Consider the following 22,543-nt stretch of genomic DNA (forward strand, 5'->3'; position numbering starts at 1 on the left):
CTTTGCCAACAGACAGCCAGAGAAGTGCAATACCTTCTTGCCACAGGTAATTAGACAATAATGTTGGCTGAATATTTTGTCATTTTTTAACATTCATTTCTTGAAATGAAAAGCAAATTTTGCCATGTTTTCCCAAATGGGTTGTGCGCCAGTCAAGGTTGGGACTTTAAAGGCCCATTTAGGCCCCCTTTACATACAAAATGGTACCGTCAATGATCACATGCTTCCATGTGTTCTTTACGTTGGTATTGCTGTTCACCAAAATATCCACCAGGAGGAGCAGCTCAGAGTCAAGTTTCTGACAACATCAAACTCCAAAACCAACATGGCGACTGTGGAGTCAGTACTGATCATGTAGCTCTTGTACAAAAGAGGAAACGGAGGCAGCGCTGCAGGAGGCGGTGGTTGGTTAAATATATGGCCACTGGAGGATGGAGAGTTTCCACCAGTGTCATGTCTTTTTCCTGTATCATTAGAGCTACGTATCGGGTCGTAACAGAAAGTTTTTCAGTTGCAGGTGCACCACAGTATAAAATGTCATCATAACCAGAACCTCCATAATAAAATACACTAAATGAGATTCCACTGATGGACAGAAAACTAAAAAATTTCCAGACAGAAGCACAAACTGTTTCAACGGACGTTTACAGGTTCAACTTAAATGTGATCATACTTGTGTCACATTTTAAATAGAGAGTAAACAAGATTAATTCACGACACAACCTCATATTAATTTGCTTTTTTTTCAGCTGTAGTTCCAGTGCTTTGGAATATATAGGTCATACATAAGTAATACTTGAATGGGACACTGAATGATTGTTGGATTTGTCACACTGCACCTAATACTAATATGACATCCAAACTGGTAGGAAGGAGATTTATTCTTAATAAAGCTTCACTTCTTCTTGGTCTGACACTCAAACTTCTTCTTTTCATACATTTATCTTTGGTGTCAGGAGTGTCAGGAAGGGGAAAAAAAGCAACTAAAAGCATCAGTGTTCCAAGTCTGGCCTCAGAAGGGCACGGAAACTTTCATGCTGAATTCCTTTTATGGTCCTGAAGACAAATAAAAGGACGCATAAGGTGTGAAGAACTGAGGGAACGAGAGCATAAAGGAGAGAAGGAGGAATATCTGTTGAAAAAAAAGTCAAATGTGCGTCTTTGACTGACTCTCACCGACGCGCTTGCCTACGCAAACTCTGACACAAACAACTCACACTCGCTTGAGGTGGTGGCATGTTCGCGCTCATGCACACGTGTAGAAACCAGGACTTGTGGAGAGCAGAAGAGTAGCTGCAGAGCAAAGGACCCCTGCGCTCTGACCGTCTTACTCTGATAGTTCCAAATATAACTTGCACCCCCAACACGCAAACGCCCTGCTACAAACACTAAGCCAGGTCACCCTGGATTTTTTTCTATTTTAATCTACGATTCTGGATTGCGAAAAAAAAAAAAAATCAGATTAAAACCAGTCATAGGTTTACAACTTTAACCTGCCTTTACATACATTGAAGGCATTTCAATAAAGGATTAAAGGAAGATTAAGCGACAGTGTTGGATAAGAGCTGCGGCAGAGGATAAGACAGTGATGTAAAAATCACCTGATGGAATAGTTCAATCAACGTGAAGTGACCGAAAAATATTCATTACAAATACGTCACTAAACCTTCATAGTATTACTAGATTTGTCAAGAGTTGAAATAGATGGCTAAATATGTACAATCTTAATGACTTGAAGAGAAAGAAACTTCAAAGAGCATGAGCTTACTTGAACAATATGGAAGCAGTAAACAGTCTCAGCTTGGTAAACAGACTTGATTCCAAGAACCTAAATATTTGCCAACCGACGGGGTCTCTTCCCATTTATTTGAAAGGATAATTTCACATTATTTTCACTTCACTGTTTACAATTTTTCGACTGATCCACGTGTAGTACGTCGCAAACTGAAGCCGAGTTAAAAAATGTTCGTCCTGTATCCAGGCCACTGGACGACGCCTCTAAGAAGCAACTCTCACTATTTCAAGCCAAAGAGTATGCGACATACTGTACCTGTTTGCAAAGTCGCTGCAAACAGCGGTTTGAAAACAACCCACATTTTCACTGATTCAGTTTCACACCACAGTTTTGGTGGGACACACACTGTGTTTCTGAAATAGTTCCAGCAGCGGATTGATGGCTGAGCTGTTCTCCACTGGCCGGGGGCGGTGAGATTTCTTCATTTGCTAATGTCATCAGTCCATATTCAGGATGGGAGGAGCCTCCACACTGGCTGGCACAGAACATTCTACATTCTTCGACGGCCCTCCTTAATGGTCCACCTTAAAAGGCGTCCTCCTTATATGAGGCTGAGGGAGCGTCGACTTGAGAACCCCGCTCTCTCATATTAATGTCAACTTTTTTGGAGTCCACATAAGGAAATTGGAATAAATCCACCTAAATTGGGATTTTGTTTGTGGAAAAGATTGATTCCATCTCAATATATCGTGAGGAAGCAGCATATCCTAGTGGTATTTGCCTGAAACTTGAAAGCAAACAAGCCAGCTGAAGCCTTGCTTCCAGTCCGCATCCCAAGTGGAGCAGAGTGGACGTCAGAATTCTTCGCAGTGGACAAGAGGTCTGACTGAAGAACAGAGGCAGAGAGGGGTGCTCCATTCTGGGGAGGAAGAGGCCATACGCAGGACCAGAAAACATCTGTGCATCTGTGGAACTGTAGCTCACCAAGGACAGCCACTGTTTTTAACTCCCACTTCACAGACCTCTTATCAGTCGGCAGATTAGAAAGTAATGTTTCTAGAAACTCTCCGTCTCTCCCAGCCAACTTTAATTGCTCCGTCCCGACTCCACTAAAACTCTTTTTCAGAAAACATGGTTGGAGTAGCTTCATACATGAGTGATGAGCCTCGTGTCATTGTCTGAAGTCTTTCTTTTTATCCCTCTCATCCAGCTCCCTCTCGCACAGTCAGCTGATGTGTGGAGTGGGCATCCCGCTGAACCTTGAAAAGCAGATGCAAGCCAGTGATTGTTTCAGTCCAAACAGCTTCCTGCGGATTCTCCTCTTCCGCGCCCGCTGCCATGAATAACTTCCTCAGATTACACTTCATGGAGCAGGGAGATGAAGGGTTGAAGCCTTTTAACTCAAAGAGTTGTGTTAGTTTTCGGCTATCGCCCATAAATCGGGCTTCATGCCGCTGATACCATCTATTTAAAACGCCGCTGATTGTCTGAGCGACTGATCCCCGAGATCGGCTTGGGACTTGTGTACTTTATGCACTCCTATTGATTTCAGCGACTTGCTGCTGTCTGCCCTAAAATAGATAGTTATGACTTTGCAAAGGGACCATCGGGGACAAAGGCCGGGCTTCTGTCGGCCGACCCATTGATTGGTTATAAAGGTGACTGAGGTGTACTATTGATTGTAACCGGTGGTACGGCGGCACAGAGTGGACTCATCGTTTTGTGCTGCCAGACAGCCGCTCAGACATTCGCCGTGCTTCTATTTGCAGAGATAACTGGAACATTATAAGACAACTCCGAAAACAGCTGATTCCCATCCAAAAAAAAGAGTCATATTCCTTTGTTTTTTGTCAGAGATACACTGGCTGTACAAGTGATAATTGGCTTAGCAGTGGAAGGGATTCAGAGAGGGAGATTTGGGACCGGCTGAGATGCCAGCTCGTCTCCATGCTCGGTTAGAGATGAAATCAGATACTTGTCTGATGATTAGCCAGCTTGGAGTATTAAGTAGCAAAACAAGCAGAGTCGCACAATCGGAGGTTAGAGATACTGATATAGATTTAGCCAGCTATTGTCTTTCCCCCCCGAAATGACTGCAGACTGGATGAGGAAAGGCTTTCAACCGAGCAGACTTTTCTGTGATACAATAGCAAGTTTGTAGAAGTTGCATATCTCAAAGTGTAGGTCAGGTCATGAGTGGCAACAGGTGGCAGTGGTTGGAGCAGGTTTGACTGAAGGGAGTAAGTTTGGCAAGGGAGGATGGTGAGCACCCCTGGTCACCTCCTGCATTGGTTACTTTAACGTCCTCCTCTTGTGATGCCCAGAAATCCCTCCACAAACTCAAACTCAGAGCTCCCTCCAACTCTCTCGCCCCTCCCTCGCCGTCTGACCTCCTTTATATCTCACAGGTTCAGCCACCTTCATCCATCTACAAGTCCCCCTCGCCCTCCATAGCGCCACATGCAGCTGAGCTTCCTGCCACTCTGTTCGCAAACTTTGGAGCGCTCTTTATTATGACTATATTATTATTGTTATTATTATCATAAATGCAGAAAGCCAAATAAAGTCATTCAGGTGAGTGTGAACTTGTATGGAGATGTGAATGACCAACAGCATCCTTAACCCTCAACTTCATCCCTCAAAGTCTTGTTTAAAGGGCCTTAAAAGAGGACATACCTTCATTGCAGATATGTCCTCAGACTGTGGGGGGCAGCGTTCAGTAAATCACACATTGCAATGAAGTGTCATGGCGACAGTCAGAGACATCTGCATGTGATACTTGACACTGTGGACAGCAAACGACGTGTGAGACATGGGTCGGAAAGTCAAAATCATTTCGACTTGTGTTGAACCGCTACTGTCCTGACAACTGCCAACCGGGCAGTGAGCCCAAGTGCAGAACTTTTTTCACGTACACGACACATTTTTTGTATTTGATACCATGCCAGGTGTTTATTTATAAAGCACTTGAAAAACAACAACACAAGATCGTCACATTCTACTACATTGATTTGAAGCGAAAGTCATCGTTCAGACCTGCATGTTGCCTCACTGTGTGAGCGTTCCACTATTCGGCTTCGGTGACTCTTCGTCACCTCAAATACCCCCAGCTGTTGCGACAAAAATTGCCAGTGCATCATGGCACGCTGCCTTTTTCTGTATCCAGTTTCACTTTCTCACTCCCAAGGCATCAAATATCGACTGCGGTCAAGTAGAATTTCCGATCCAGTGTGGCGCAGAAGCCTTCTGTGTTGAACGGTGACGCATAGGGATGATCGTCGCACTCGTGAGAATGTGTTGGTATTTCCTAACAAAAACCTTAGCCCTACTGCTAACCCCTATCTTAAAGAGAAAACACATCCATAACATCAGCACGCCTTACTGTTTTCCTAAATCACAGTCGTGTCATTTAAGGCCACAGCGTACTTCCCTCTAGACGCGTGACAATTCTGTCAGACTCAGGGCACATTGAGGGCTCCAAAATAGCATGACAAACATGAGCCGGTGATACAGGACGTCAGGTACTTCCTCCGGGGCTGACTCACGGTGATATCTGTCCTTCTGTTCGGTCGCGGCCTGTAGAAGTTCAGTTGCTTCCATCCAGTTACAACACGCATGTTCACACGGAGGCTGTCTCTCGGCACACGTTATCTCAACAGTCATAAACATTAAAATTTCGCTCCAGGCTTGTTTTTTTTTTTTTTTTCCCCCAAAGATCCATAGAGACTGCAAGCGAATGAAAACAAACATATCTCACCAAAAAAGAAACTACTTCATCATCTGACAATATAGTTGCAGCGGGAAGCTCACTAACCACAGACCAAGTAAATTATCTGCTTAACACTGAACATGCCTGCGAGCTTCAGCCGAGACAGAGACTTTTTGAGTCTGTTTGCGTGAAAAGAGGCATTAATTGCTGGCGCAACCCTTTCTAATCGTGTTCACGTCCAACGCATGACTCATGTGTTCACTCCGAGGAGGAGCCGCTTTGATATTGCATCTCGGTGTCAGGTGGTCTCTGTGTGTTTCTGACGACTCCACACGTGAACTGGCCAGCGCAGCCGAGCGTGCCTTCATTCCACGAGGCAGCATGGAGCAGAAATCAATATGGATGAAAACTTTGTATCTAGTGACTTCTCCCAACAGAAAGGAACAGTGTGGCGTTATGATCCAGGAGCGTGGGGATGTGGAGCGTGGCAGATAAACAAGTTGTTGACTAAGGGGCACCGTGCCCACAGGAGGGAGGACACCTCTGCCACGCCTGTCTCGCGCCACCTGTGGGGCATTTCTATCAAGCTGCTTATAGCGCAGCTCAGTAGGTGGCACAATCAGCAGCTAATTCCACCTGCAGCACCTTCATGGACACACACACACACACACACACACTTAGACCCAGTGACAGGCTTGACGGTGGCCTTGACCCCTGTGGCACTGGTGGGCTCCCTGTGGCGCACTGTGGGACGCCTGAGATTATCCCGCCGCTCACAGACAGTGGCAGAATCTTAATCCTCAACCATCTACTGTTAAATCGTACTCATCCTCACAATCACTCCTCCCCGTTCCTCGCATCTCTCCCTCTGAAAACCCATTGAAATCTTCCCTTTCAAATGCCATGCTGTCCTCTCTCCACCCCCCGCGCTTTAACTCCATCTTCTCCCCGGTTTAAATCTCCCGATCCTGGGTTAAATCCACGAGCAACAAGATGTCATCCTCTCCATCTTTTATCTGCTCTCTGCGCTCCAGGCCCAGCCCCCTCTATCAAGCACGCATTGATCTTCTCATCCCCAAGAAAACAAAACACCAATCAGCCTGTCATAATCACTCTGCTGGAGGAGGAAGCTGAACGGCGGCGCAGCTGCTGTGTTGATGGCGGCGACAAAGCAAACATGTCTGGTGTGCAAAGAACACTAGAACTTCCCGAAGAAATTGTCTGTATTTATCTTGCTCTAAAACGACTGTAAGAATTGACCGCTCACGCAGCGAAGGCAACACTGCTGGCTGCAGAATCAGTGGGTAAAACAATACACGTTTTTGGAAATCCTTAAAATAGCCAAGCCAAAAACAAACGATTGATTTGAAATAAGATTTACATTTAGACGATGTGATTTCAGAACGCCAATATTAACGTCTGTGATGGTCATTTATCACACCACTGTAATGTCTTCTTGCACCAAGGAATGGCGCTGACAGCTGACAGTGGCAAGATTTATGACCTGTGGACCCTGACGTCCTTCAGTGCACTGAGCGGTTCATAAATCTTTTGACATCAGGTATTGACTTCTGGGTCATTAGTAAATGTTGTAATCTAAAGCACTAAGAAGCAGAATTGAATGCAGAGTAGGTCAATTCTTGGAGGAGGTTTGACTGACAAATAAAAATAATCCACTGTTATTTTGAATGTATTATTATTATTGATAAATGGGCATTTCTAGGCTGGGAAACAGTGGAGTGGCGAGGAGCGTATAAAAATGTAAAAAAGCAATACACAAATTCAAAGAATGTGACCTGCACTTTCTGAAAGGTTAATTTCGATACATAAATTTTTAGACTTTAATTCTGCGAGTCGATTTGATTATGACAGACACAGGCCTGTTTCTGATTCCTGTCCACAGAAGCAATAATGGCAGATAAAATTAGCGTCAGTAAATATCAGCCTCACATTCTTCACCTGACTTACAAAGGTGGGGGACTGATATCAAGTCACATCAAAGGCATTATTGAGACGTATTATTGCGTGTCTATTTTGGCTCCTATCTCTCCAAGCGTGCCGTGTTTGTGTTGTTCTTCTTCTCCCACACGTTGACTTGGTGACTCGCAGCAGCCGATCTGACTAATGAAAACAGATAAAACTCTTCAACCCAGTAACACAAACATTAGCACTAATTTGGCTCTGGGAGACAAAGAACCGGGGAGATATGGGTAAATACGCCTGACTTTTCAGCAGCGGAGGAGGAAAGGAAAACACACCCTCTGGGAAATTTGCTCTGATCAAGAGCTAAGAGATTAACCAGTCTGACGTGAGCTAATGAACAGGAGAACATCATGAAAGAGGCTCATAAATGCAGATGAGGCACGTGACGAAGAAACTTCTCGTCTTGGAGCAGGCGAAGTAAGAGCAGTGTACCAAACCCAATTAGTTTCTCCGCTCCTTTTCTCACCTACAACAGAAACAAGCTGACAACTTTCCTGTTGAACATTCTCGAGAAAGATGTAGAAACGTGGATGTGCAACACTTGCAACAAGAGGAGCAATCAGAGCTAAAAAAAAAAAGACTTGTGATGAGACTCGGTGATAATGCGCTTTCTCCGCTGGAGCCCAGTTAGAAGCAATTACATCGTCTGCAACAGACTAATAGAAGGAACAGACAGAGGAAAGGGCACAACACGTCAAGCACGATCACACAGAGAGAGGCACACACTCGCCTGAAGAGGCCCTGCGACTCTATCAAACACAACAGTCAGACTTACTGATCACATAGTCTCCGAATGGATCATCCTCATCGTCGTCTAGATAGGCTGGAGGGTCGTGAAAAGAAACACGGAAAAAACATGAATCCACACCAGCAGAACAATATCAACACATAAGGGCTGCTTCAAGGTCACATTCAACTGGAGCTTCGCTTCAGTTCGTCGCCGAGGATGATGTAAGTTTTACTAGTAATGACAACGCGAGGGTGAAAAAAAGTTCAACTCAACTGTGGGTTATATCGTTGTGAAATACATCGAAACGATGTCACACTGACTTATCAAAGACCTTTCCATAAATCTGTTGGATGGAATTCAAGAATTTGGCGCCTGATGGAAGAATGTCAAATACTCAAGGGCAAAAAAAAATACTTGTGAGAGTTACGTTTTTACACACTACATGATAGTATGCGATAATGCAACTGTATTGGAGCTTTATTCAGGCACTTTCTCTTGCTCTTCTTCTCATGAGGTGTCACGAGGCGTGTGCCTCAAAGACTGAACTGAGCTGCTCTGAAACTGCTCCACCATCAGGTGTGTCTTTCAATACGTGTTGTATTTTGGATGCCACGTGCATTAGGAAGTTAGCGGCCGATTTACTAAGACCCTTCGTGAGATGCACCTATTTAACAAGTGCCATGAGTTTCTGCCTTGTTCTATGGACATGTGGTCATTGAACAGCAAACTGAGCTCCCCCATTTTCACTCACACATGTTGACGTTCGTCAAGAGCACTTTTGCGTGAGGTCAAGACTTCCGCGATGAATGTGGACACGTCTGCACCTCACGTGACCTGCGCCCTTTCAGAAGTGTGAGCCAAGCTCGTGATCACATGCAGCAAGTGGCATGAAAGTGGCAGAAGCTGCGCCACCCCATGGCTCAGCCCATACCCCAACAACTTTCTTTATTTTATGTGTCGGACCGTCTGCAAAAACATGACTAAATTTAAAGTCAAATGTGTCAACAAAGGTAGGCGTCAGCGTTCGCTAGATTGTTTTCAATATGTGGCACTTTAAAAGTCCATTTAAGCTCAACGTTCCATGCAGTTACGGACAGATCCTTCTGTCCGTGCTCTGTGTTAATTTCATCCGTATTTCTGCACGTTTCCACAAAGCTTACGGATACGGACCAAAGTGTTGCTGTTATGACCCGATACATAGCTCTAATGATACAGGAAGAAGACATAACAATGGTGGAAACTCTCCGTCCACCAGTGGCCATATATTTATTGGCCTCACCGACCACCGCCTCCTACAACGCCGCCTCCGTGTCCTCTTTTGTGCAAGAGCTACATGCGTACAATGCGTCTTCCATAGTCGCTGTGTTGGTTTTGGAGCTTGTTGTTGTCATCAACTTTTGACTCTGGGCTGCCCCCCCTTGTGAATCTATTGGTGAAGAGCAATATGGACATAAAAAATGCATTCATATTCATGCGCATCTAATCCATTGAAACGCCCCCAGTGTCAACATGCTATGCTGAAGGCTGCCTTCGGCGTCAGTATAGGACGCACTTTCCCAACGTCAATATATCACGCCATGGGAGGGAGGATGGGTGGGTGGCTTTGAAGGAGGCAAACTATTGCAACCTGGTGATTTTTTTTTGAGAGGACCAAGAGGTTTGCCCAGCTTTTAGTGCCTGCAAAGGGTGAAAGAGTGGTTCTTTGGTCCTATCTATGGTCACAGTGTATCAAGACTTTCAATTTCCAATTATGAAGACGGTGGTAACCATTAAACTACAAACGGCTCTGGCACCATGCCGAGGAAAATATGATCACGGAACAATTGGATGGAGGATTCTCCATTTGCTGTCCGAGCCCTTCGTCTCTCCGGTTTCTCTTCAGCAGGTCTGAAGACAGTAGTCGAGGCTATTACAGCTCACTAACTCGGGCAGCAGACGAGTCGTCAGCAACTTACATGCCTGACACAAATGATATTTCACTACGCCAGTGACTCTTCAGTAGAAACCCGGGAGAATGGATGGATCCCGGCTCCAGATACCAGCGCCGCAGCCACTCAAGCGCAAGATGACACACATCACACAATTTCTGAATGGTTTGGATGCTGCTCCCTCGTCTCTGTTTTGCCTTTTATTCAAGGTGCAGGCCTTTTCCTTTTTTTACTCAATCAACATTCTTCCCACTTTAGCGTCCATCTATGATGATCAATATCCCGGCTCTTTTATTCAACACAGCTCTTACGCACCGTCAGACTGAGGCTTTTTCCCCCACAACTCCAGTCTGAAAAGAGCCATAGAAATGCGCCACATGGATTTGGAAGATCTTTTTTTATTCATAGCTGGAGCATGAGCGCTGTGTTCAGTATGCTGAATAGAACCATTTTTATTGATCGGGACCACGGGGAATTTTTCAAACCCGATGTTTAACCCAAAGAGAGACACACATATGGCTCCACACGCAGTGTGAGTGCGTCGGCCGCCACCGCCGTCGCCGAGCACGTAGGTCCTGCCGCACGGACTTAAAGTCCTTGAACCAGAGCTGAGGTATGAAGGCACACACAAACACGCACTCAGGCACAAGTGTATTTGCGAAAGCAGGTTGTCAGTGTTGCTCTTACACACCATTCATCACAAGCTACTAATTCTGTTAGACCACTGTCGAGCCGTTCGCACCCCACGTTGCTCTGTGAAACTCAATCAGAGTCTAATGCCCCCAACCTTTCTAACACGCAGCCTCTCATTCTCAGTTTCTTTCACACACATTCACAGGGACCCTGAGGGGACAGCAGCGGTCTTAAGGGACCCCATCAGTCCGACTCTATAAGAGTCGCCGGAATTTGATCGACAGGAGCTGCATGGGAGCAGTTCCTGGTGTTGAGTGCAGCTGTATTGGAAATGCTGCTGAGGATTTGGAGAAACCTGGCGTGAGTTATTTACAGATGCAGCTGCAGACGCCACGCCAACTCAACTAAACATTCACAGCAGAATTGAAAGCAGGCTGTTGTCACGTCCAGAAAGCGAGATTTAAACCCACCTTTTATCACCTCAAATGAATCATTCAGGAATGTTAGAGAAGAGGTGGTTGTTTTCCAGGCTTTAAGCCAGAAGTATTCCATTATTAAGGGGAGAAACATGTGACAATTCCACTTCAGTGGGAACAACTGACTGGCAAGGAATGTTTTTTGATAAGCTGCTTCATCAACCTTTTATTGAGTGATAAATGAAACAACCCTTGTTATTGATGATTTCGTTTTTGTTATTACGTTTTTGTATGTTGACAGAGAAGAGAAAATCCACCATCACTTTATTGTAATGATTTTTGTTAGTCCTCGTCCATGCCTGGGCCACATGGCGCACTCGTGGTTAGCACTCTGGCCTTGCAGCACCTAGGCTGCGGGTTCGACGATCCGGTTGGACTAGTGACCTTTCTGCGTGGAGTTTGCATGTTGTCACCTGCTGATGCTGAGATTGGCCCAGCTCCCCCCCGCCACCCTCCTCTGGAAGACAAAGTGGAATAGAATATGCATGTATATATATAGTCCACACCTCACCACTGCTCATGCTACCCACGATGCACAGCAACAGTTGAAGGGCAACAATGTTATTGCCGGATCAATCATTATTTTGCTCCGAAACGTGCGACAGGACATCAGAACATCAGCAGCCGAAATTATTCTGGAATTCACCATCACTAGTTGCTAGTCTTTGAACGTCTTCTTTGAAGGAACAGCAACAGCAAGAAGCCAAAAATCACTTCCCTGGACACGAAAAGATGACGACCATGTTAAGAGCAAGCGACGGGGCAGAATAGAGAGAATGTTCCACTTCTGATTCATTAAAACAACGTGGGCGCAGTGAGGGACAAGATTTCAAAATCCAGTTCGAGATAAGACATGCTTTTCTATTTTCTCCTGAAGAGCATTTTTGAGGTCCAGTATCCTTTCAAATGGCCCCAAAATGAGCAGGAAAGGGCCCCTTTAAGTGTCTGAAAAGAAATGAGTTGAAACAATTTGAAAAACAGAATAATAAAGGCAGTGGGAGGAGGCTCCCCCGGCCACCTTGATGAGTTGAATCACCTTGCCAAACTCTGTTTTTAAAGCCAATAACAAGAAAGGGAAGACAGCATGGTAATTCGGAAGATTGAGAGGTCCAAACAAACACCAAGCGAAGAGCAGGGGATTCATTTGGCCCTGACTGGGGTCAGGGCTGGACAGGAAAGGCAGCCTAAATTTAACGCCACCTTCTCATTCTCCAATTATGAGATGAATACCTCCTGCCACGTACGTCACCGTGCCGCCCTATGATTTATTATCGCGTGGAACAGATGTCAAGATTGAGCCGGAGGAGCAGCACGGTCGGCAGGCAGCTCATCAGCATGCTGGCCGCCGAGCGGCACGTCCGCGCTCATCACGTCGGCTGCATGAATAAAGACCAGTTTTATTGACAGAAAACATTGTTGAAGTTGAATCCTGGTTTCTATAAGTGGCTGCTCTTCAATGAGCGAGAGAGTCCGAAGCTCACGGACGACCAACACAAGGCCCACGTCCAGAACTGGACCCATAAAGCGGGCGCCGGGATTAAATCAATGTCAGGACCTGATCTTATTTCATCTAATTCATGTTTTAATCATTCTTCCTGCTGATCAATGCAGTCCGAACGTGGCCATCAGACGCGGCGGTGGGAATTTACAAGCACTCCTTCCCTCCCGCTTGTGTTTCCAGGCGGGCCTTTTATGAGGCGCACAGTGTGACAGTAAATCTCCTCCCCCACTTTGCCAAAATGAAATCTCCCATCGCCGCTCCCTCTGCTCATATTTGTTTGTCTCCGAAGATGCTTGTGCAAACTGCACTCGTGCTGCCAAGTCAACGCTCTAGTCTCTTTATTTTAATAGTGTCTGGAAGCGGTAATAAAAGCCCAGCATTCAATACTCGACAATAAAGCGGGGTTGAGAGAAACGTTGAAATTCCCGAATTACACTGAAGGATTCCGAATGAGGTGGCTTTACGTACTTGTCAGTGAATGAAAGTGAGCCGTAACAGAACTCGTGAGCAGCTCTTAGATGTCTGCAGGAGACCACTGAGCACTGCAGGTGGTCCGAGCAAAAGTCTGCAGAGGATGTCTCCGTGGTTTCTCCTCCGCTGTTGCTTCCTTGTCCCACACCTTCGCCTCTCTTGCACATCCATGAAGACGTGTTGTCTTCCGTTGCATGTATTTTGAAAGGCCGTCTCCACTCTTCTTCATCCTACTAAAGGGGATTGATATCAATGCCTCATACAGTAGGTGTGTGTGTGTACTCCCACACACTCCTACCACACATTTCCCTTGGGTGATAATCGCGTTGAGACTAGCAACAGGTGACTTTACTGATGGATATCTGTGATTGTTCTCACGCTTTAATTTCTTATCGACTCGGGTTTGTCCCCGTGTCTTACACATGAATGGATCAGGTCTTTCTGCTCATCATCATAGTAATGATTACTAAAGAGGCCGTGTCCAGCGCTTCATCTTGAAACCTGATGTGGTCAACGGTGCACAGTGGAGGGAGGGACCGGGAATGATGTGACGGTGATCACAGATGAAAAACACCTGGCATGAAGTGAGGTTCGAGCAGATAAACAGAGCAGATGACGCTCACTGAATTCAATGAATGTGATGATGGTCGACATTATTGTGTCGTTATTGTGTATCGTGTTGATTTCATACACTTTTAAAATAACTTTGGACCCCAGTGAAAAAAACAAACAAACTACTTCAAACTGCAGTTGGATATGCAAATGGAGATTCAGAAGTATTTGTCCCGCCTACTTTCTTTACAGTTGGTCAGTGGCATCCACCGCTCACGTCACCTCAAGTTTGTTTCAGTCCACACTGGAACTGTAGAACACGTGTTTCTGAACACATGTTCAACTGAATAAAACAAAGAGCGAATAAGAAACCTCTTTGCGGTACAAGTACAAGTTAACTAACTACAGGACAATACTGTTAATTGATGCAAATAACAGACACGTCAGGTCTCAAACTTTTGCAAGGAACATTGAGAGGTGCACCACATCCAAAGCATCCATTGCAATAGAATTCATTAATTAGAATTACTGAAATATAACAACTTTTTTTTAATCGAGGCCCACCATTAGTGACAGGTAGGGAGGCAAAGGAACCTTTGTTTCCCCCTTAAACGAGTACTCATCCTGTGAGTACTATGACTACTTGCATTGCACCATCACACATGAAGTTGCTTAAAATTATTTTTCCACAAGTATCATCTGCCATTTTAACTACTTCCCTCAGTGCCTTTATCTTGTACATGGGCGACGTCAATAGTTTTACTACAATACAAAACACAAATTGAACAGAACTAATCTGGCATTCAATAACTGCTGCCATCAAAGTGGCATCGGTGGCCGAGTCCGAGTGCTCAATTTAAAAGATTTCATGTCAGCAAAATGTGATCCACAGTTCATAGGTTATTCTAGACATGAAAGCATGCCGACAGCAACAGTTAGTCTGCTAAGTCGCTCGGTCCCGTGAGCACAACACCACAGCAACAGCCACCTCCTCTTTCAACTCTAAATATGTGGGTGGGAACTGCAAATCCTGGCCTGAAGAAGAACCGCGGGTCTTCTTGAACTGGCATCTGTCATTCAAGCCCACTGTTCTGACAAAAGCATAACAAGGGACGATGAACGGCGCAGCGGGAGAGGAGCGGCGGCGGAGGACGCTTCAGAGATGAAACAGGGGACGAGGAGAAGCATGTGAAGGTGAGACTACGGCAGCTTGTTAGAGACGCGGCAAGATGTGACTGTTTGGTGTTGAGGTGCGTCGCCGTCTCTGGATTTGTTAGCATGTGTTTATGATGTTGCTTCTCTGTCTGGCTCAGTCGATCTCTATTAATAGACGCTCAGATCCTCCTGCTGCTGCTTTGACACTGCTGCTTCACACTTCCACACACATGTGGGGAGCCCGGGCTCTCGCAGGCTCCTGCACAGAGCAAAGCAGCCATCACAAGCAACAACACACACAGGCTCATTATGCACCCACGCTGCTGAAGGCGCACATTGTTTAGCTTTGCAGGGAGTGAGGCGGTTCTTGCGGGTCGTTTGAAGTGTGGCGTTTTTTTTCAGGATAATGCAGGAGAGAAAGGTGAGATTTCCTCATTTAAAGCGACTAAGTAGGTAACGATTTGACTTGATCACACACACACACACGCGCGCAGCTGGTCCTTTTATCTGGCTGCCTCTCTGCCTCTGATCTCTTCATGCCAGCTGAGGCCGCCGTGCAAACGCCTGATTTCAATCTTTGTGTTCGTGCTCGATGAGACCAGCCCAGAGGTGTGAACCCGCGGCCGCTGTGAACTCCACTTATAGAAGGGGAACTTTTGAAGTCTACATTTGACTTTGATTGACTTTGATTTGACACGTGTTCCACCTAATCTTCCATCTAAACTTCTCAGGATGATGTTTTGGCCCCTGTAGCGGCACAGAAGTATCGGTGGATCCGTCACGTCAAGTTTCTTCTGGGAATCAGTCAAAGAAAAAAGCGTCTTTGATCTTTCCAACAATCACGACTCAGTGACATCACACTGCAGGCGAACCATTAGCACAATGTAGTTCTGGATTAAGAAGATTATTTTACGAGGTCTGAAAATGCCAGAGACGGCGCGTTCAATAGCGTTCGCCATCCCGATCCAGAGAGCGACGTCTGCGGCTGATATCTGCGGCGGCAAGATTAGCTCGCTAATTAACCACAAAGCAATTATCGGCCGGCGGGAGGAGCGTCGCATGTGGGAAGGTGCTTCTACCTGTGTTTAATAGGTGCAGAGTAGGTTGAGCAGCCGACACACGTCTGCAGTTCGGAACGTTGGAGGTTGGTGGAAATCTAGCGCGTGTCCGCGAAAAATTCAATCAATTAGACAGTTGCCTTTTCCTTCCATCCCCGTTTCATTAACCTCTATTGACACTTTAGCAAGACTCGCATCAAGTTTTACAGGCGCGACAGGATTAACAGGGAAATGAGACGTTGCCAATAAACAAAGTTGCCTCTGGGAGCATCATAAAAAGGAATGCACTTGAAGCTAAAGATAAGCCTCTCTCTCACTGCACCCTGGACGTCACACAATGAAAAACTCTGCAGTGCTGATATATTTACTACCCCTTCTTTCAATCAAATCATTTATGGAGCAGACCAAGTTTTACTAGGTCACGTCAGCGATTATGACCACCGAGGACTGAAAGTGCATCTGATGCATTCCGACTAATAAATAAAGTTTTTGGGAGGAAGTAATACACATTTTGTAAAGGGGGACTTGCATTTTCTTGGCATCAGGCCATTCCCAGAGTGGGTCACCAGGTGCGGCAGCCCAGAGCCCAAAGCTTGGCAAAGGCAGCTGCACAAGGTGGTGTTGAGAGGAGAAGAAAAAAATGACCTATATTGAGCATCATATTCAAGCCCTATATGCAATCGTGGTTTCTACGACCAACTTCCATCACAGGTTGAACCTGACCGGTCTCCTATGTGGACATCCTGGTGGGTTGTGTGACGACATGGATATGCACCTGATGCCACCATCTATTTCTAAGGGGGGAGGGGAGGGTCCACTGTCCCTCATCTCCACTTGTCCCCTCCAGTCCACAACACAGTTACACCGCTCCCAAACCTGGTTTCAACATCAAGATTACAACTCAGGGTTTCAAAATCCAGTTTACACGCAGGGTCAGGGCGGGTGAGATAACACCTATTAACCGACATGATCTCCGCTTGAATAACCCAGATATTTACCCAGATAAACATAGTGGAAGGGGAAATTTGCAAAGCGACACGTGAGGGGTGAATGAAGCGCTTTGGAAAGCCGTCCTTCTGAGGCCTCGCAACTCTTGTCTCAAAGAAGACTGTCCTTCTGACGTAATACTTTCTGAACTGACAGGAAGACATTGTGATAACCAAGCAACACAGGCAGTGGACTGGGGTTAGAAGGCAACTTGTGCCCAACGTAGTGGACTGCTGGGGGTCAGTGTCTCTCAAGCAGGAGAGTGGAGGCAACACGTGACAGGTCCAGGTCAGATGAGCCAGGAATGTGCCGTAATGGGGTGTGTTCGGTGACAAACGGCAGAAAGACCCAACTAGTCAAGTGATGCAGCCTGTGCCAGAAGATGCTTAGAAGGTACCGATAAGATCATTGGCAGCACGGTCTCTTGAGTGCTCTCTTGAGAGATTCCAATCCACAAACTGATCAACAGGACAACTGATCAACGCACGATCAATATGGAACTGCACACAAAAAGTGACTTGTTAACCAAATCCAACGGCCTCATGAGTCTGAATGTCATCACGGTCTTCATTCAGTATTTGCAAACTCCAGTGGTGGCGCTCAAAAGCGGATGAGCAAAACAGCTTTCATGATGCTAACGTTACCCAAAGTAGCCTCATTTAGCATCACTCAGAACGGCACCGACACATGGGAGGAGAGACTCGTTGATACCACAAAGTAGATTTTTTATGAATGTTCTTTTTGGGTCAATTGTGACTTGTGTTCTCAGGTCACAACAGTGTGTGTACTTGCAGCATGAATCCCCAAATCCTAATGTCCTACCTGACTCGTCGTCAGACTTGTCATTCTCGGAGTCGGTGAGGGTCAGTGCTGAATTTTCACGACTGGACACTCCTGAGCTGCGCCGGGACTTCACACCCCCTCTTCCAGCCCACAGTTGAATGGCTCGCTCGGGAGATAGCGGGCCCTCTGGGTCAGAATCGGCATCGGAGCCGGCGCTGAGAGAGTAGCCCCTCTGGAGCAGGCCCAGGTCTGGACAATACGGAACAGCGGCAGGAGGAGGGGTGGGCTCACACACTCCCAGCTCAGCCAGGGTGAAGTTCCCTCCTGTGAGGCAGACGAAAGAATTACACACATGTCACACCGGGAAATTTCCGCTTTCGTTTCGGGATTTTTTCGCAAACATGGCAGGAAAAAAAGAGTCACAGTTGGTTAAAGGTGAGTCAAGAAGAGTACATGGTATTCAATATTTCAGGACATTTTTTGTCTTGGTCGACAGTGGAGGAGATCTTAACTGGTGTTGAACTAACATTTTCAATAATACAAAGTGCATTGCAAAGTTCAAATCCCCACAATCCTTTGCTGCTGGTGAAGGAAAGCAAGCTGCTATGTCAGTGATGCGGAAAAGACAGAGGTTAATATCTTGCTGTTTGTTTCACAGACTCCCCACATTTACAAATTAAATTTATTCTTGCAGCTTTGACTTACTGCCTAATTACAGTTCACTTTCATTATTATTATTAATGATTGCCATGAAGTGCAGTCTGAAACAGTTGCAGCAAGCCCTCGCCATCTTCCACCCCGTCTCTTCCAGGGACAAACTCGTGTTTTTCACAAAGACACCATATGGAAAAGAATCATAAAGTGCAGATAATTATGAGTTATCATTCATTTCAAAATAAGTGGGGATACAAAAAAAAAAAAACAGCATAACAAAATCCTAAAATAATAATCTTTACGTGAGGAAAATAATGAATATAAATTACAGGAAAAATAAAAACATTTGTACCATACTAAAGCTATCCTAGGTTTTAAAGGGAAATCAAGTCTTCATCCAAGCGTGCATGAAAAATGATTTCAATGACTTTTGCAGTGAATTTGTCAGTCAAAAGTAAAAAAGTATTGAAAACGTTCATCATGAACAGCTGAACTCTGATCAATATACCAAGAGAAACATGAAACACTGGCCTCAGGTGAGCTCGCTCCAGGAAACACCAGCGCAGGCCTGTACCCGTACATTGCTATCTGTTTTTAGCAGCAAGTGATGAGAAAAATAAATAAAAAAACTAGAGTAAAATAAGTATGGGAACTTACTCAGGAGAGTTTATGAAACATTTGGAGCATGTTTTTATTGTATTTTAATTTTGAACTGTTATTCAGAGCTTGCCAGCAACAAATGATATATTTTCGAACAAAGGCTGTATGGGATGTGATGAAGGGCCACAAGGGGCCCCTGGAGCTGACTTTGTACACAGATGCTCGAATAGCATAGGTTCAACTGCAGCCCTCCATCACAACAAGCCTGCACTCTGTGTGGCAGGTCCGACTCCTCTGTAGCGCCAGCGGGGAGCCGATCGTTGATCCAGTGAATGAGTTCCTGATCAATCAATCAATCAATGCCTCTGGTGATTAGATCCCTGTCCCTGGTGAGCCGCTCCTCAATCCGGTTTTATTGCACAAGCATTGGCTGGAAATCTATACTGGATTAGGAACGTCAAATAATCCCCCGGTCGGGGCGGAGAACCAAGTGTGTGATCCACTTATGCAACACTTACCCACATCATCTGGCGGCAGACAGACAGAACAGGCTGAGAGAACAAGAACAAGGCTCCAGTGTAGGATTGTCAGAAGGCAGAGGCTGCACATGAAACACAGACCCAGGAAACAAAGCCACCATCACACACGGAGAGGCAAACTAATTATGAAACTACGCAGGTGGAAGCAGAAAATTGGGCTTTGTTGGGGAAGGCAGGTGGGGGGGCGATGACGCAGCGTGAATCAGACATAAACTACAAACTGACTGCTGGAAGGAGTGTGTAGTGGCCTGGAGGCCTGTAAAAGTGCCTGCGAAAGATTCAGGAGGAGTGGAAGACGGATCAAAGGCGTGTTGTCTGGGGCCCCTGTTTGACTGGTTCCCCTGTCTGACTGGGGCCCCCGTCTGACTGTGGCCCCCGTCTGACTGGGGCCCCCGTCTGACTGGAGCGCGGAGCCTCCGGGGTCCCGTCAGTCCCTCGCCTCACGGTGCAGACGCCTGGCTCACGCTGGCCGCACGCCACGACAGGCCAACGCCTCACGTGTCAAATATGTATATACAAAAGGATCCACATGAAAGCACATCAAAGGAGATCAATAAACAGTGCTGCAGCCCAATTACATCCAAGCTGAGGAAAAAGCAATTAAGGAAAAAGGCATGCTCAACCAATTTATTCTCTGTACTAATTAAAAGTGTATTGTGGATGCAATCGCTCACCATCAGCTGTTGCGCTAAAGGGATGGGGGCGAAAACAGTTGTGGTTCACTTCATTAGCAGCTTGTGAGGCAGCGTAAAGGAGGAGGAGGAGGAGGAGGAGGAGGAGGAGGAAGAGGAGGAGGAGGAGGAGGAGGAAGAGGAGGAGGAGGAGGAGGAGGAAGAGGAGGAGGAAGAGGAGGAGGAGGAAGAGGAGGAGAAGGAGGAGGAGGAGGAGGAGGAAGAGGAGGAGGAAGAGGAGGAGGAGGAAGAGGAGGAGAAGGAGGAGGAGGAGGAGGAAGAGGAGGAGGAGGAGGAGGAAGAGGAGGAGGAGGAGGAGGAGGAAGAGGAGGAGGAAGAGGAGGAGGAGGAAGAGGAGGAGGAGGAGGAGGAGGAAGAGGAGGAGGAAGAGGAGGAGGAGGAAGAGGAGGAGAAGGAGGAGGAGGAGGAGGAGGAAGAGGAGGAGGAGGAGGAGGAAGAGGAGGAGGAGGAGGAGGAGGAAGAGGAGGAGGAAGAGGAGGAGGAGGAAGAGGAGGAGGAGGAGGAGGAGGAGGAGGAGGAAGAGGAGGAGGAGGAGGAGGCGGAGAAGGAGGAGGAGAAAGAGGAGGAGGAGGAGGCCGGCGTCTGCATTTGGGGCGTGGACTACACCGAGGCGGGATGCACGCAGCTGTACGACAGAGTTAACCGCGGCTCATCAGCCACAATCAAAGACGGAGAAAGCCAACAGATGAATGTGGTCTGCTGGATCTCCACGGCTCCTCTTCACCGCGTGCCACTGCCAATGAGGGCCAAAGGGAGGGAGGGAGGGAGGGAGGGAGGGGGCGGGTGGGGGGGCGGAGGGAAGCCTAACCAAGGAGTAGTAACAGGAATGGCACTGGAGGAGCAGATGGATTAGCTGGAGTGCTGGCAAACCCCAGTGCTTAGCTAGAGAGAACAACTTATTACCATGGCTTATCTTCCACGTCGGTTTGTCTTTTCCTCCCACTTTTGAGAGAGAAAGGGAAGATCATTAAGCTGCTCTGCAGGAAGCCAACTCGCCTCTACTGGGTAAACACAGGCGCTAGCTGCTACTTGATGAATCCATACCTGAGATGAGATATCGAAGGAGGAGAGGTGATAAATCCATGAAGCCTGAGAGAGCAGAACGCTTGCTTCATTAATAAGAAATGGCTGCAGGTCAGACCTGGGTAAAGCGGGGCCCGGGGGCCACACCTGGCCCTTTCATAGCCGCCGCTGGGCCCCACAGAGCGACGAAACAGACCACAGGGGATGAAAACAGACACTGCAGTATTGTTCCACGTTCATACGATTGCCCTACAAATATTTGATCTGTTCTTCTGCCTAGACTATCTGATCTATATTATCTATCTGTATTATCATCTATTACCTTTTCAGCATTTCAAATTTGATTGAGTGTAATGATCTCAATCCGACAACAGGTGGCGGCAATGCTGCGGAGCAATACATCACCTTATCATAGAAAGTGTTTCTTTCGGTATATGCCCTGTGTATGACTATGTTTGTGATGACAAAACCTGCTTGGAGTAGAACAAATGTAATTTTTTTTTTGGAAATGTTCGTAAAGTGGCAAAGTTTTTTAGAAAGACTGAAATTTCAACTGTACAGAAGAGGATTAGGGCCAGTGAAGAAAAAAAAAGTCACATTTCTGAGATTAAAGTCTTTAATTCTGAGATTAAAGTCTCACTTTAAAGTCAGAATTCTGCCAATTTTTTTTTTTTTCTTCACTGGCCCTAATCCTCTTCTGTACAACTGACATTTAGTTGGTAAAATAATTCATAATAATTTATTTATTTTTAACACAACCTAGGTTTCCAGTTCTCAGTTTTGAGAGTTTGTAAGTTTGAGAGAAGAGGAAGCAGAGGACAGTGTGAGATGGAGGAGGATGATCCGCTGTGGCCACACCTGAAGGGAGAAGTTCTCAAAATTTAAGTTAAAATTTATGTTATGTTCATGGAAAATTAACAGAAAGAAACATGATTTCAGGGTTTTCAACGTGTGTCTAAAATGATTTCATTTTATTTTATTAATTTGTCGTCAGAGAAATGGAATTTGCAATAGACCCAAAAGCAGAAAATAAAAATAAAAATAAAAATAAAAATAAAAATAAAAATAAAAATAAAAATAAAAATAAAAATAAAAATCGATAACACAAGGAATTGGTTTTTACAATATATACAGTCGGTACAACGTCCCGATTCTGTCCATGTGTGAGTTTTCATCATCATCATCATCATCATCAAATTTGGGCCCATTTGTGAGGGAACAAACTCACCTTCATTTGAAGTGAATGTCAAGGAAATGAAACGCAGCCGGGCGTCACATATAGAACCAACACTCTGGCAGCAGTAAGCAGGAGCAAGCGCCAGCAGCCACTTGAC

The 22,543-nt window shown here is 45.9% G+C and overlaps 1 protein-coding gene across 17 annotated transcripts in view; it reads right to left on the bottom strand.

Moving 5' to 3' along the window:
- tenm2a (teneurin transmembrane protein 2a) overlaps positions 1-22,543 on the bottom strand; it is a 252,539-nt gene that overhangs the window by 144,929 nt on the left and 85,067 nt on the right. For 9 of the 17 annotated variants that reach the window (XM_053880007.1, XM_053879994.1, XM_053880008.1 and 6 more), the window contains exons 3-6: positions 21,231-21,275; positions 21,090-21,128; positions 17,741-18,025; positions 8,203-8,250 (exon numbers count right to left, since the gene is read on the bottom strand). In XM_053880007.1, coding sequence (XP_053735982.1) covers positions 8,203-8,250; positions 17,741-18,025; positions 21,090-21,128; positions 21,231-21,275 — 417 coding nt within the window. The remainder of the gene's footprint in view (positions 1-8,202; positions 8,251-17,740; positions 18,026-21,089; positions 21,129-21,230; positions 21,276-22,543) is intronic. The other 8 variants (XM_053880011.1, XM_053880005.1, XM_053880004.1 and 5 more) reach the window with 3 other exon arrangements.

This window comes from Synchiropus splendidus, chromosome 11 (genome assembly GCF_027744825.2).
Source record: "Synchiropus splendidus isolate RoL2022-P1 chromosome 11, RoL_Sspl_1.0, whole genome shotgun sequence".
NCBI classification, from domain to species: Eukaryota; Metazoa; Chordata; class Actinopteri; order Syngnathiformes; family Callionymidae; genus Synchiropus; species Synchiropus splendidus.